This window comes from Maylandia zebra, linkage group LG20, assembly GCF_041146795.1.
Source record: "Maylandia zebra isolate NMK-2024a linkage group LG20, Mzebra_GT3a, whole genome shotgun sequence".
NCBI lineage: Eukaryota > Metazoa > Chordata > Actinopteri > Cichliformes > Cichlidae > Maylandia > Maylandia zebra.
This window is the reverse complement of record NC_135186.1, coordinates 34,453,375-34,467,991: the sequence shown is the minus strand read 5'-3', so window position 1 is coordinate 34,467,991 and position 14,617 is coordinate 34,453,375. Positions and strand designations below refer to the sequence as shown.

General features: G+C 40.8%; 1 protein-coding gene across 4 annotated transcripts in view; it reads right to left on the bottom strand.

Annotated features, from left to right (window-relative positions):
- The window catches only part of elk1 (ETS transcription factor ELK1), a 37,989-nt gene that overhangs the window by 3,275 nt on the left and 20,097 nt on the right, over window positions 1-14,617 (bottom strand). For 2 of the 4 annotated variants that reach the window (XR_001341563.3, XR_191642.4), the window contains exon 11: window positions 9,468-9,733. Coding sequence is in view for 1 of the 4 variants with exons in the window: in XM_004568178.4 (XP_004568235.2) it covers window positions 9,635-9,733 (99 nt within the window). In the remaining 3 variants the exon portion in view is untranslated. Of the gene's footprint in view, window positions 1-451; window positions 9,734-14,617 lie in introns of those variants that run through there. The other 2 variants (XR_191641.4, XM_004568178.4) reach the window with 2 other exon arrangements.

Genomic DNA, 14,617 nt, shown 5'->3' with positions numbered 1-14,617 from the left:
TTATCACACTGACATGTGGGGACAAAAAGAGGTCCTGGTAAACCTTTATCTTTAACTGTGAAGACTTGGTTTAAGGTTGGGACCTGCAGCCTCCGGCTCTCTAACCTCCACTGGGAGACTCTTGATGGAGAAATGGGAGCGTGTCACATGAGCGGCAAGTGAGGTGGCCCGAGTTAGCGCTAGCATTAGCAGAGATTAAATCCATGGCATTAAAGCGGTGCAGTAAAAGTACCCCACATCCACAGTGATCCACAATGCAACAATCAGCAAAATCCTGAGCGAGTGTTTCCTCTCAGAATTCTTACATTTCTAAATCTGAAGTTTATTGTTTTTTAACTAAGGGTAACTCATCACAAGCACTCAACATGTATGCTAGAAGTTTGAACTAAACGGCTTCCCGTGCCCAGGTATGCTTAGCATTCAAAAGTCATAAATGAGACAGTACAAACTGTACAGGACAAAATAGTTTTATTACCGTCCTCCCAGTGTGTGTGCATGTGTGTTTGTAGAAAACAAGAGGAATCATCAGCATAACATGGTACACCAACAAAAACTAAAGTCACGTCCATAAAAAATAGCTTTTCTTTTAAATGGTTCCAGTAAATAACATGTTAAACATGTAGCACTCTATCTCAGAAAAATAAAAGCAGGCCCCACCACTTTACATCAATAAACTCCATGGCCAATCACAGCCGAGGAGGGGAGGGGCCACGCAGGATCTGACAGCAACGACAGGCCACAGGAACAACACGTCATTAACAACCCCCAGCCCATTGGTCAGGCCTGTCACATGGTACAGAATATATAGCAAATTCATATGTTCAGATTATATTTTGTGTCTATATACAGTGAAGATTTCCACACAAACTGTGGACAGAAAACCTCTTTACAATTAGGAGGCGCGTCAGCCATCGGCTTCCGGAGCTTTCTGTCTGTCATTCTGCTGCAAAGGATCATGGGTCAGTACTCTTTCTCTAAGTTTAAATTGCTAGTTTTGCCCTCAAGACTAGAAATTTAAACTGTGCAATTAAGGCTCAATAACCAAAGGATGAAACCGCTCGACAGACGTGCAAATGTTAATTCAAAATTGCAAAATTAAAAAAAAGTAACTGAATGACAGCATTTAAAAATTTTAATTTTTGCATAATGTTAAACTTTTCTGGCAAGAAAGATTTTAAGCTTAAATTCTAGTTATTTTCCACAAACCTTTGACATAAGGAGGCAGTTGTTGTTATAACAAAAAACTCTTCCCGGTGAAAACCAGAACCGTCATCATTTAATTTCTCTTTTTACGCCTTTTTTTAAACTTTTATTCTATCTTTGTCATTATAACAAGAAGCTGCTCATACTTCCCAGCATGAATGACCTATTTCATATTTAAATTACTAAAAAGTAAAGCAGATACATACATATGATAACAGGAAGCAGATTATAAATATTAGTTATAAAAAGAAATCACTGTCTTAAAAGAGGCGTGAATATTTATTCATTTTTCATGTTATGTTTTGTCATTGAACAAGTCATACATTAGATGTATTACCATATCAAAGTTACTATAATTCTAAACAGTGTTACAGTAAGACAAAGATTCATTAAGTTGCACTGAGCTGGTTTGCACACGAACAGTTTCTGAAGTGCAGCTGGACGGTACGCTCAAATGCAGAATGACCGGCAGCAAAGTCTGTCCAGGCTTTGGACGTCAACGTGAAAAACCCAAACAACTTTTGGTTTATGAGATGAAAACCACTGAGAAAACTCCAGGCCTCAAGTGAACAGACAGAAAGCTCAGGAACAACAGATGTTCCTCACTGGATTTAAGGAACGGCTTCCTTTATAAATGTCAAGAAACCAGAGCAGAAAATCTAACTGATGATGTTTATGAAGTGAAACTCATCACCAAATCCTGAGTACATGTCCACAGACCGCCTCTGACTGCAGGAACCAGCCGGCTGTTTTGGCTTTCAATCTTCGCATGTTCAGATCTCAGGAACCAACTCTACAGAAACCCTTTTCGGGGTAGGAACCGCTGAGTGGCTTCGATTCTGATTCTTTAAACCTGGAGAAAGCGCCCAAGAACTTTGTTAAGGCAGATACCTTTACAACACTTTGCCCCTACAGTGAAAAGATGCCTTATGTAACTGGAGGCAGGGGTTTGCTTTGCCTCTTCCATAACGTGCTTTCCTTTCAGTGATTCACATTCGAGAGAGACAGTTTAAGACTTCTGTGAATTAAAGACGTCTGAAAATATTGTTTTAAGACTTAAAGGCCTGCAGGTGAAGTATTTCCTCAAATGTCACTTTGCAAGCATCTTTCATCTGCATACAGGCAGCGTTTGCAAAGCAGACCCCTCGTCAAGTTCGCTCAGATGGTGATGAGTTTCAAAAACAGAAATCTGGACATTACCCAGAATGCAAAGCAGTTTCTAATCGATATAAAGACATTCGTCATGTTCTGCTGGTGAGAGAAAGGTTAGCTTGAAGTTAAACATGTCAGACTCAAACCCTGCGTCCAAAACTCGATACACAAAGTTATAAATGGCTTATTTTTCATCATCATGCTCTGAAAGAAAGATACACAACAGGTAGTATCTTTTTTCTTTCTTTCTTTTTTTAAATGAGGATGCATCTTTCTTCTGCTGCAGCTGAAATCTTTAAGGCTTCATCACTCTTTAAATCTTATACGCAATATAAACACATCATCTCTGATAGAAAAATAGAGTCATGCTGTAAAGAGAGAACAGTCGAACACGATGGCTTGGTGCTGCGTTTACGTCGCCGCAAAGGCTGGGAAATCCCGCCGTCAGGGACCGATCTGAGGCTGAATTCAGAGGAGCTGATGAAGGATGGTTCCAGCTTGGATCAGGTAGAGAAAACTAGAACCTCTATCTTGAATCAGATTTTTTGTTCCTTTTTAAACTTCACATTGTAAAAAAAATTAAGTAGTAAAGAAAGATGTTTCAGGTATTTAACGAGTTGCAGAATAACCTCAGTGAAGGTGGAAACACTGAATACGAGCTTCACTCAGTCCCTGACGCTCCAGCTGTGTGTGTGTGTGTGTGTGTGTGTGCGCGTGTGTGCTTGCACAGCTATCTTTGTGGGAACCAAATAGAGGGTCAACCTTGTGAGGACCCACCTTTGAAAGGTTGGGTAGTCGGGCTTTTCCTCTCATCTATGAACCATCTGTCCAAATCCAGAGCGCCCCTGTCCTCAGCCTGAACCTCACTGCAGACACTGCACTGCTCTTAGCTCAACCAACCTTGAACCTAAAAGCTTAGATACTTGATACTTGCTGCCATTACATTTGACTGTAAACAAAGACACATTTTTCCATTAAAAATAATCCAAAAAGTGCCAACAGCACACACAAGACAGGTCCAGTTCTACGACTAGCAGAGGGGAACATCTGTCAAATCAAAACAAATTACATTTTTCACAATAATATTTTGTAGGGTGCAAATAGGGCTGGGCCATATTATACCGTTCACGGTAATACTGGTATAATGTTAGGCAACGATAGGAAAATGAAATATCGCGATAGAATGGGAGTAAAACGCGCATGCGCAGTGCCTTTGTTTTCATACGCACATGGCCGATTGTTGAGTGAAACAGATGAACCAGAATTGGTTTGTAAAAATGGTGCAACTTCAGTGATGTGGAACTGATTGGGTGTTTGTCCGTCAGATACACGACAAAGCACATTTTTTTGCAGAACATGCAAGCGGCCGTCGTTATTGTCGTATTTGTCGGACTAAGATGCTCTTAAATCTGGGAGTAATCTGGGTCCTAAACTCCGTATGCTTCAGGTCAAACAACACTGCAGCATCACTGAGCGTTAAAAACTGTCTAAATTCTTTCATCTTTAATAAAACGATCAGCATTGCTGCTTTACCAGGTGTAACTATGAAGTTTAACTTCCAGGCATCCATGAAAACAAAAGTTATTACATTTAACGGAGTTAGAAGTTAGCAGGAAGCTAGCGGAAGTTAGCTCGCTAGTTTCGCTAGTTACCTAAGCATGATATAGCATGTTCTGACTGAGAGATTTCTGAAAAAAATCAAACGTACAGCTCTGCTATCACTTCCAACATAAATGAAGACAGAAAACTAAACAGCAGTGACGTTTGTAGGGTTACTGAAGTTGGGCTAGCTGCTATATAATGATGTGCTACGTGATCGCTAGCGACACAGCTATGTTAGCATAACATAAACAGTGAAGCTGGAGGACGAACACTAACACTTTTCCACTTATAAAAGTTAACGTTAAGGTTCTTCATGGTTAGAGACAAATGCAATCGCATGGCAGGATGCTGTAAACGGACCAAACTTCAGTCAGGAGAACAACTGAGATAATCCATCCACAATACGAGGTTAGTCATTAATATACTGCAACATGGGAATAGAGTAGCTGCCAGAGAATTCAACATTAATGAATCAATGGTACAGAAGTGGAGGAAGCAAGAAGAATGAGTTTAATCAAGTTTGATTTATCTGACTGCTTTGTTTCGCTTAATGTGCCTTATAATCCCGTGCACCTTATGGTCCGAAAAATACGTACTGCACGCTGCAGTTTAATGTTGCAAAGCACCTCTTTTTAACTTCAGTGGATATTATACATGGTTATGCTCAGGACATGTCAGCCCATTTCTACTGGAAATGCCTTTTGGTTAAACTTTCAGCAAGGAATTTGCATTTGCACTGTTACATTTTTATAAAGCTTTAATGTACATAAAAACCAGCTTCTTGTTTAAGTGAAAATAAATGGAAGGTTGTCTTTTTGCGCTAGTAATGTTGTGGAGTTGTATTTTGTCTCGCATCAATTATATCGTCGGTTATATCGTTATCGCAAATTTTCAAATATATATCGTGATAAATATTTTTGGCCATATCGCCCTGCTCTAGGTGCAAAGACCATTTTACCTAAGTTGGACATTTGAACATGAGTCAATAGTGACTGACTCACTTTGGCCATTAGTGGAAGTGCAGAAAAGTGCAGCTCCTGCTGCGCTTCAACGCCTGCCTAAATTTCTCCAACTTGTCTGTTGAACTTTAAACACTGTTGGAGCAAAGCAACTTCCGCTTTCTTGCCTTTTTCTGAACCGGTCTGCAACCCAAAGCATAGTATTGTACAGAAGAAATATGGATGACTGTGCATTTCTTTTGGCAGCCCTTCCCATAGAGACTACCACCAGTGGGCCCACCTTTGCCACCAAAAATCTCTTAGCTCAGTTAGTGCAGTATTTTCTTTCCCCCATCATACTTTTCAAGTAGAAACAGGTAGTTACAGATTTGGTAATGACACCATGCTGCTGGTAAAAAGCACAGCAGTGATGCTGCAGTAATTTGTGGCGTGGTCGGCACAGCAGTGCACCCTAAACTGTAATCTTAAGAGAAATGTCACTGAAATATCGAAACGTAATGTTATGAATTTGGAGAAAGGGGTAATTCAAATATGAACACAAGTTTTCGTTAACTTCTGTTTTCTTGGAGCATGTTCTGCACCTTCTGGGTATCTATGCCCGAGCTTCCTCCTCACCCTTGATGCAAACGTGGGAGATGATCTTATTTATGTGATAAAGACGTGTAAGTGCGCAACGAGCCAGAGCGCAAGATGTGCCAGCAGTAGCAACATCACAGCGAGTAACTGAGCAAAGCTTGAGTTAGCATGGACGGACCGACCCCTCCAATGAATCCTCACAAAGATTGCATTGTGCGTGTGTGTGTGTGTCTGCAGCCTTGGCGTCACACACAGAAGCATAGAAACACGTTAACAGCTCCAGCAGCAACAACGATAACAACAGCAATGACAACAGCAACCTGCAGGGCGGCAACAGTCGGGTCAGGTTACCGTGGCAACCACAGCTAGCATTAGAAATAACACGAACAACAACAACAACATCAACAGTCTGGGTTTTTTTTTTTTTTTTTTTTTTTTTTTTTAGAGGAACATGAGTCAGTGTCTGTCTACAATTTTGGGGGAAACAAACAAACAAACAAAACAAAACTTTTTTTTGTCTCTGCAGGTTTTCGATGTTGCCACAAGTTCCCGTCAAACACGCTTTAAAAATCACATGTTCGTGTAAATCAAGCGAAACTACAGGTCATCGGAGAGAACCAAGTATCCAGTCTGATCTGCTCGGCTCGACTCTGTTTCAGTCGTTTTCTATTATAATACAACCGCATCAGTGTCCTTGGGGTTGCTGTGGCAACACCGCCAAAATTCCTGTGATGTCATTCGTATGCGCCACAACACAACAGTGGAGGATATCGAAGCGCTGGTATACCTGCTGCCAAACCGATGCCAAGTGTCTGCACCTCATCACCGGATCACGGTGTTGGTTTGTGTGGAGCCACTTTCCCTCACTGCCGGATTTCAAAAATGGCGGTTTGGAATTTTGTAAAGGACTTGCTCTCATGACACATCGAGGGACGCCACTGACTGGCCCATCTGCTGCATGCTGTCTGTTGACATGCAGTCACATTTTAGGACCATTCAGAACCCCAATGGAGCAGGTACCAGGTACTACCACCTAATGGGAAACCCTGAAAACCGAGCCGAGCAGGTATTAGTGGAAAAGGTCCGTAAACAAAACTAAAGACTGCACAAAATCCAACTAATCATTGTTCTAATGCATGAAGCCTCCTAGTTGTTTGTAAATCATGTACAGTAAAACTCATATGCTTCATAGCCGATGCTGAGAGAACAAAACATACGACCGCATGTCTCACAACCTAAAATTATCAAACTTTACCAGCAAGGATTTAAAAAATGTTTAAAACTGATAATCTGATACTTTGTTCTGCAGAGTTTTGATCTTTTAAAGTTCTTAAGTGGATAAAAATCACTGCGGTGCCCTGAAGATTAGAGGATGCTCATCTTTGAATAATCTCAAATCCAACTGTAAGAACTGACGGGACAACATTTAACACAGTTATGTTTAATCGTTAATCAGGTTTCAGTTCAATTTTAGTTTGTTTGAGTTTAGTTTTTAAATCAATGAAAGTGTTTAGTGTTAGTTGTTAGTTTTTAAAGGTTTCATTTCTTCCTTTTTCATTCAAATTTATTTAATTTAATTTAATTGGAATTAAATCAAAAAGAGTCTACGGGGTTGAAGAGAAAACCCCAACAATCAGCTGATCCCCTGTGTGCAACACAGAGGGCAGAAAGAACTTCTTTTTCTTTTTAAACATGAAGAGATCTCCAGAAGCACCAGGCTGAGGGAGGGGCAGACGTATACGTCACCCGAGAATCAAGAAAGAAAACGTTGCGATCTGCAGCAGGGAGTGAAGAGGTGGGAGAGGAGAAGGAACTCTCAGTGCATCATGGGAAGTCCTCCAGCAGGCTGAGCCTACAGCAGCAAAGCTGAGAGAGTCTGAAAGTGGAGATTAGCCTGAACACCGAAGGCTGTGCCTCTCACTCTAAATTTTAGAAACTCAGTAAACAGAAGTAAGCCAGCAGTCTGAGAGTAAGGTGTTGTGATGGGATTACATGGTACTACGAGGTCGTTGACATTTGATGTGGTCAGATTATTTATGACCTCGAGGAGTTTAAGTTCAACTCTGAGAGCAAATTTTACCAAACTGACAAAGACTAAAGTTAGAGCCAGTTCCTGTGTATTTGTATTTTATCTGAAAGTTTAGTTTTTATTTAAATTTCAGAGAACTAAATTTTTTTCACACACAGATAAACAGATAAATCAGCCCCTGCCATCAAGGATGTCTTCAGAGATCCAATTAAATACGCGTTTAAGCCATAAAGGAAAAAAACATTTTCTTAGTCATCTTGTTCCAAGGTTGACACTAAAGACCATCTGATGCTTTTCTAATGCCTTTTTAATTTTGAAATGTTGTGCTGATGTTTGTACAAAATGAGGACGTAGACTTTGACTTGGATGTTGGAGAATTTATGTTTTTTATGGTTTTTGGTGCTTTATTAAACACAAATTGATCAAATTATTTGAAATGTTTCAATCATAAGCCCCGGTATGACAGAGTGTCATTAAACTCGGTCCTTTGTTGTTGGTTTTTGCACGGAAAAAGCTTTCAATATATTAAAGGCTATCCTACACTCTCAGTGAAAGGAGAATAAATGCGACTCTTTCAACTTGTGGCAACATGACTGCAGATTTGTTCCAAGGCTTTTGGAACAAAACATTTATTTTTCAGAGCTGCTCAAATAAAATCTCTGGAATGACTGCTGAGATTCAAACAATAAGCAGTTGTTAATAAGTAACGCAAACTCATCTATCACTGTTTTAAAAACCAAAGGAATGTGACTCTGTCCTCGGTAAAACCTTTAAATCAAGTCTGACAGACACTTCAGTTCAGTTTGGACATTAAACTCTGTGAGAAAATATACAATCTGTCACATTTAGACACTTTTATAGAGAAAGAACTTGGCTTTGAAAAACCTCAGGTCCACCGTCATCTTCATCCTTTGTGATTGGTCAGTTCGAAATGCTGCTGAGGAGTCCACTCGAAACAAAACAAACAATAAACAACCAAAAACAAAAAAAACAGGCCATGCAGAACCAGAGAAAGGCGTGACCTTTAAAATCGGCCAGTAAGAGCAAAGCAACAACCCTTAAAAGGCTCTGAAAGTCGTTTCTGACGAAATCCAGCAGAAGGTGAGTTTATAAAATGTCAGTGTTGGTGCTGAAATTAAATTCCAACTGGGAGAGAGTCGCCTGGTAGCTTAAAAAATGAGGGAAAAAAAGATGAGACTGTTTTAAAAACAGTCAAGAACCTTTAAGGAATCTGCAGAGAAAGGTGCATTGAAAACAAGACAGAAATAAATAACCTCGAATTTAAAAAACAAAAGATCCCATCAGAAAAAATGTGAGATTATGAGGAACTGCAGATCCTTTTACACACAAACATGTGAACGTTCCCTCCTTCCAGTCCGCGATCAGTTACTCCCAGAAAACGTCAAGTCAAATCTTCTGTTTAGTAAAAACTCAAATAAGAGACGGCTCCAGCTTTTCTCCGGTTCCCCTCCGTCACACACTGAAGAAACCGTTTGAAAACAGACATTTGTTTGCTGTCAGTTTTCAGTAAGCAGACCGGCTATAAAAGCCATCTTCAAGGTTAAGCTGTTTTATTTGACAACAGTCACGTCAGAGCACTTTTGCATCGCAAGGTAAAGACCTCACAATATTATAGAAAGAAATCCAACGACAGGTTTAAAAAACACCAGTAGAAAAAGAGAAAAACATCCCTCCGTCTTCTCGTGGCCTTTAGTTGCCGTTTATGTCCTCGTGTCGGGTTCAAGTCGAGAGAAGCATCTGGTTCTCTCGAAACCCCGCTGTCATAGTGTTTGAGTACAAAGCTATGAAAGAAACAGGAAGGTGGAAGGAGGACAAAGCGCAGATTCCCACCTGTTGGAAAGTGTAAGAATCAGCGGAGGGTCTGACTGATCCTCGGCTGTGAACGCGTCCACCAGTGAAAGGCCCACACAAACCATGACACCTACCCAAAAAGAGTCAGCCGATGCAGCCTAAACTTCTCATGGCGTCGGGTTTTTAGTGATGCATTTCAGAGTCAGTGCAGATCCGGCTTTTCCTCCGACCCTCCAGGAGTTGAGGAGATCATTGGGCGAGGTTGTGCCCGGTGAAGAGCTGCTTCAGGCGGGCGGGGAGCTCAGGGCTTCTGGGGCCCCGGGGAGAGGACCACGGGGGTGGAGAGGCCGTCGACGCTCAGAGCCGGGATGTGGATCTGATTACTGCCGTTAGAGGGAAACTGAGAAGAGACAGAAAGAGACACTGAAGATGAAAACTTGACGTTTTATTTTGAAGGAATGTTAGAAAATATCCTGCCAACTTGGTAAAAATCAGCTGTTTTTCAGCTTCACTTTCTTTTTTGTCTTTCTGTAGAACATGATGCACACTGATGAGGTTTATGAATTATTTTTCTTCCTCAGTAGCCAATTTACCGATTCTAGGACATTTAAGGCATTTTTAAGCAAACTGAGCCCGTCGCTTCTGAACACTTTAAGGTTTGCACATTGACGGAAGAATGTGTAACTGATTCCTTTTTATGCCTGCATGCCATTTTATCTGTAAACACAAACGCTTTGAATAAAGTTTTGATGTTAACAATCCATTAAAATTTGGTTCTGCAGTCTTTTATTTATTTATTGGTTGAAAACCGCCTCAACTTAGAAACCATGATTCTTACAAGTGTGGTGTGTGTTAAAGTAACATATTAAAATTTAAAGTATCATGTCACATTTGACCTCTGACCTCACACATCTGGGTTTCTTTCAAGTTGACCTATAAATATTTTATATCTTTAAAATATAGTCAAGAAAACGAGAATGAGCTGCCTAGTTAGAAATAAACTGTAGCATAATGTTACATCATAAGTTGGTGTTATTCATGCTGCTCTTAAACAATGTTTGCATACAAAATACAAACACTATTCCCTTAAAAGTAAATCGTGCCCAGAGACTGAGGTGTCTTGGTGGAGATTTGCGATCTTGCAGTTTATCTTGTCTCATTACGTTTTTCCAAGAATAACACATCACACAATGACTCAAATTAAACACTTTGTCTTCAGATTAAAGGTCGAACATTTGAGTCTCTGGAGAAAAGTACTTGAAATGGTTAAACTATATAAAAGCAAAACTCCCAAACAGTGTCTGTAAACTCTGTAAAGTCCCACTGGGCACGTGATGGAAGCTGAAAAAATATTCTGACACTTCATTTACTTAAAATACAGACATAACCCTGAGAAACCCAGGACTCAGGGGTACTTACTATGATTTAAGCCTGCCTGGTTTACCTGTTCTTTACTTACATTTTTAATGTAGTACTCATAATCTCAGGCCTCAAGGGTTACCTGTACCTCTGCCTGCTCTAAAACTGCACACTTTGCCCTTGTACACTGGTCTGTCTCGATAAAGAGGCAACCTGTTTAAATAACAGATATTTATTTATAGTCTCACTAGATCACTGAGGTCTGGTGAGCACATGGTGGAAAATCTTTCATATTTGAACATTTCCGCTCGGACACAGAACGCTTAAAAACTCTCCTTTTGGTTTCTTCACACTTGTAGCCCAAATCCTCATCTTACAATGTAAAAAACCAGCTGAACACTTTTTCCGTTACTGAAGAGTTAAAATGGGTTAAAACACAGCTTTTTCTAGCAGGTCATGAAAGATGTTACTGAGAAGCTGCAGGGTTTTCACAGCCTGCAGTTTTTAGCTGCACCACAAGGAGGCGACAAAGTATCACAGCGTCACGATACAAACAGCAGAGAAAACTTAACACCTTTGTTTCAGAACACAGGACGAAATGACTTAATGATACTAGTTATAGACAAATAAATGCTTAAACTACCCAACTGTGCACACAGGCATGCAAACATTAAAAAATATTTAACGTTTGAAGCTTTTCCCTCTTCTTTTTAAAACATTTTTTGGCCTAGATCCTCGCACCGCCCATCCTTCCTGCCTCCAACACATCAGCTTCAAGCGCTCCCTGTTCAACGGCTGTCTAATATAACCCACATCCTGACAGGTCCCATTGTAACGAGATAATGTGCAGTGTATTTTAGTGCATTATAATCATTATTACGACTCCGTCAGAGAGAAGACTCAGAATGTGCTGTTGTTTATGCACTGAGTGAACTGAACCTTTAATAACAGATAACAGACGGACTTCAAGCTGGGCCAGAAACCTGCAGACACACAAACCAGCTCTGTGTATTCTCGTTCATCTATCAATGTGGGGACTTGTGTGTATCTTAGATCATGCGAGGACGCCCCTCCTCACTTTGATTGAGACCTTCAGGTTTAAAGGGTTTACACCTGGATTTAGGATTCATGTTTAGAACTATATTCAGATTAAGGCTGACGTCAATACGAGTCCTCACATAGTATATGTGTGTGTTTGCGTGTGTGTATGTGTGTGCGTGCAGGCACCCTGGATCAGATTCAGGTACCCGCAGTGCACAGTAGCCGTGTGTGTGTGTGTGTGTGTGTGTGTGCTTGTGGTAGAGGAGCTTGTGTCCTGAAAACCAGTTTTTATACTTTGGTGATTCTGTGATGATGCTTTCCTCTTCAATGCCAAATAAGTAAAGACAAGGGCCTCCCATCAATGATGGTCATCCATAAATCGTCTTCTAATTTCACTACATAAAGCCAGTGTGGCCGGACACCATGCTACAGAGTCTCCACTGAACATATGACTGATGCTACGCTGATGCTTCATCGTGTCATTTTATCGCTCAGTAAATTGAAGGCGAGTCAGTTTTCATGAGCGAGCGACAGTTGTTGCTTCATACAGTTGACTTACTCGTTCTGAAAGTGTGTTAACGCACAGACTCCCATGTTAAAATGCACAACTTTACAGCATTAAAAGGCATGTTTACAGCCTGGTGCAAAATCCCTTTTGGGCCTCTATGAATATTTTCCACCTTCATAACAACTGAACAGGCAGTGAATGCATCACAGTGTGGGACCTGCTCAGTGCAGACGTCCATCAACACTTCCCAGAGAACCACCGGCTGCACATTGCCCTCCCTGGAGGACATCTCCAGATCTTGGTGTCTCAGCGGGGCGAGGAAAATAATTTAAGACCCTTTTCACCTTGGACATCTAACTGTTCAACCTCCTGCCCTGCAGCACAGGTGCACCAAGCGCCGGGTAAAACAAACTCAGTTTTTTCCCTTGAGCTATCACAAATTTGAGCTCGTATAAATAAACAAAACAAATGATTATTTAGCAACTAATGTGAAGTTCAACAGTGAATGGTGAATCCTTAATATGTGTGTGTGTGTTTTCTTTATAGCAGCCTTTATTCTTTACATAGTTTTATAAGCTTTCATTGTTTTCTCTCATTTTTCTACTTCAATGTTTTTGCACTGTACAGAATATTTCACCAAATCTTGGATATGTCTTATGTACAATGGCGATAAAGGCTTTCTACAGGGAGTGCAGAATTATTAGGCAAATGAGTATTTTGTCCACATCATCCTCTTCATGCATGTTGTCTTACTCCAAGCTGTATAGGCTCGAAAGCCTACTACCAATTAAGCATATTAGGTGATGTGCATCTCTGTAATGAGAAGGGGTGTGGTCTAATGACATCAACACCCTATATCAGGTGTGCATAATTATTAGGCAACGTCCTTTCCTTTGGCAAAATGGGTCAAAAGAAGGACTTGACAGGCTCAGAAAAGTCAAAAATAGTGAGATATCTTGCAGAGGGATGCAGCAGTCTCAAAATTGCAAAGCTTCTGAAGCGTGATCATCGAACAATCAAGCGTTTCATTCAAAATAGTCAACAGGGTCGCAAGAAGCGTGTGGAAAAACCAAGGCGCAAAATAACTGCCCATGAACTGAGAAAAGTCAAGCGTGCAGCTGCCAAGATGCCACTTGCCACCAGTTTGGCCATATTTCAGAGCTGCAACATCACTGGAGTGCCCAAAAGCACAAGGTGTGCAATACTCAGAGACATGGCCAAGGTAAGAAAGGCTGAAAGACGACCACCACTGAACAAGACACACAAGCTGAAACGTCAAGACTGGGCCAAGAAATATCTCAAGACTGGTTTTTCTAAGGTTTTATGGACTGATGAAATGAGAGTGAGTCTTGATGGGCCAGATGGATGGGCCCGTGGCTGGATTGGTAAAGGGCAGAGAGCTCCAGTCCCACTCAGACGCCAGCAAGGTGGAGGTGGAGTACTGGTTTGGGCTGGTATCATCAAAGATGAGCTTGTGGGGCCTTTTCGGATTGAGGATGGAGTCAAGCTCAACTCCCAGTCCTACTGCCAGTTTCTGGAAGACACCTTCTTCAAGCAGTGGTACAGGAAGAAGTCTGCATCCTTCAAGAAAAACATGATTTTCATGCAGGACAATGCTCCATCACACGCGTCCAAGTACTCCACAGCGTGGCTGGCAAGAAAGGGTATAAAAGAAGAAAAACTAATGACATGGCCACCTTGTTCACCTGATCTGAACCCCATTGAGAACCTGTGGTCCATCATCAAATGTGAGATTTACAAGGAGGGAAAACAGTACACCTCTCTGAACAGTGTCTGGGAGGCTGTGGTTGCTGCTGCACGCAATGTTGATGGTGAACAGATCAAAACACTGACAGAATCCATGGATGGCAGGCTTTTGAGTGTCCTTGCAAAGAAAGGTGGCTATATTGGTCGCTGATTTGTTTTTGTTTTTGAATGTCAGAAATGTATATTTGTGAATGTGGAGATGTTATATTGGTTTCACTGGTAAAAATAAATAATTGAAATGGGTATATATTTGTTTTTTGTCAAGTTGCCTAATAATTATGCACAGTAATAGTCACCTGCACACACAGATATCCCCCTAAAATAGCTAAAACTAAAAACAAACTAAAAACTACTTCCAAAAACATTCAGCTTTGATATTAATGAGTTTTTTTTGCTTCATTGAGAACATGGTTGTTGTTCAATAATAACATTATTCCTCAAAAATACAACTTGCCTAATAATTCTGCACTCCCTGTATTCTACAGTACGGCTCCTGCAAGAAGTTTGTGGTTCTGTTTTGTTGCACTAATTAGCCGGTGTCTGTGTGTGATGCATCCATACAGTCTGTAGCTGCAGCTTGCTGCAGAACCCAAAACCAAAGGGTGACAT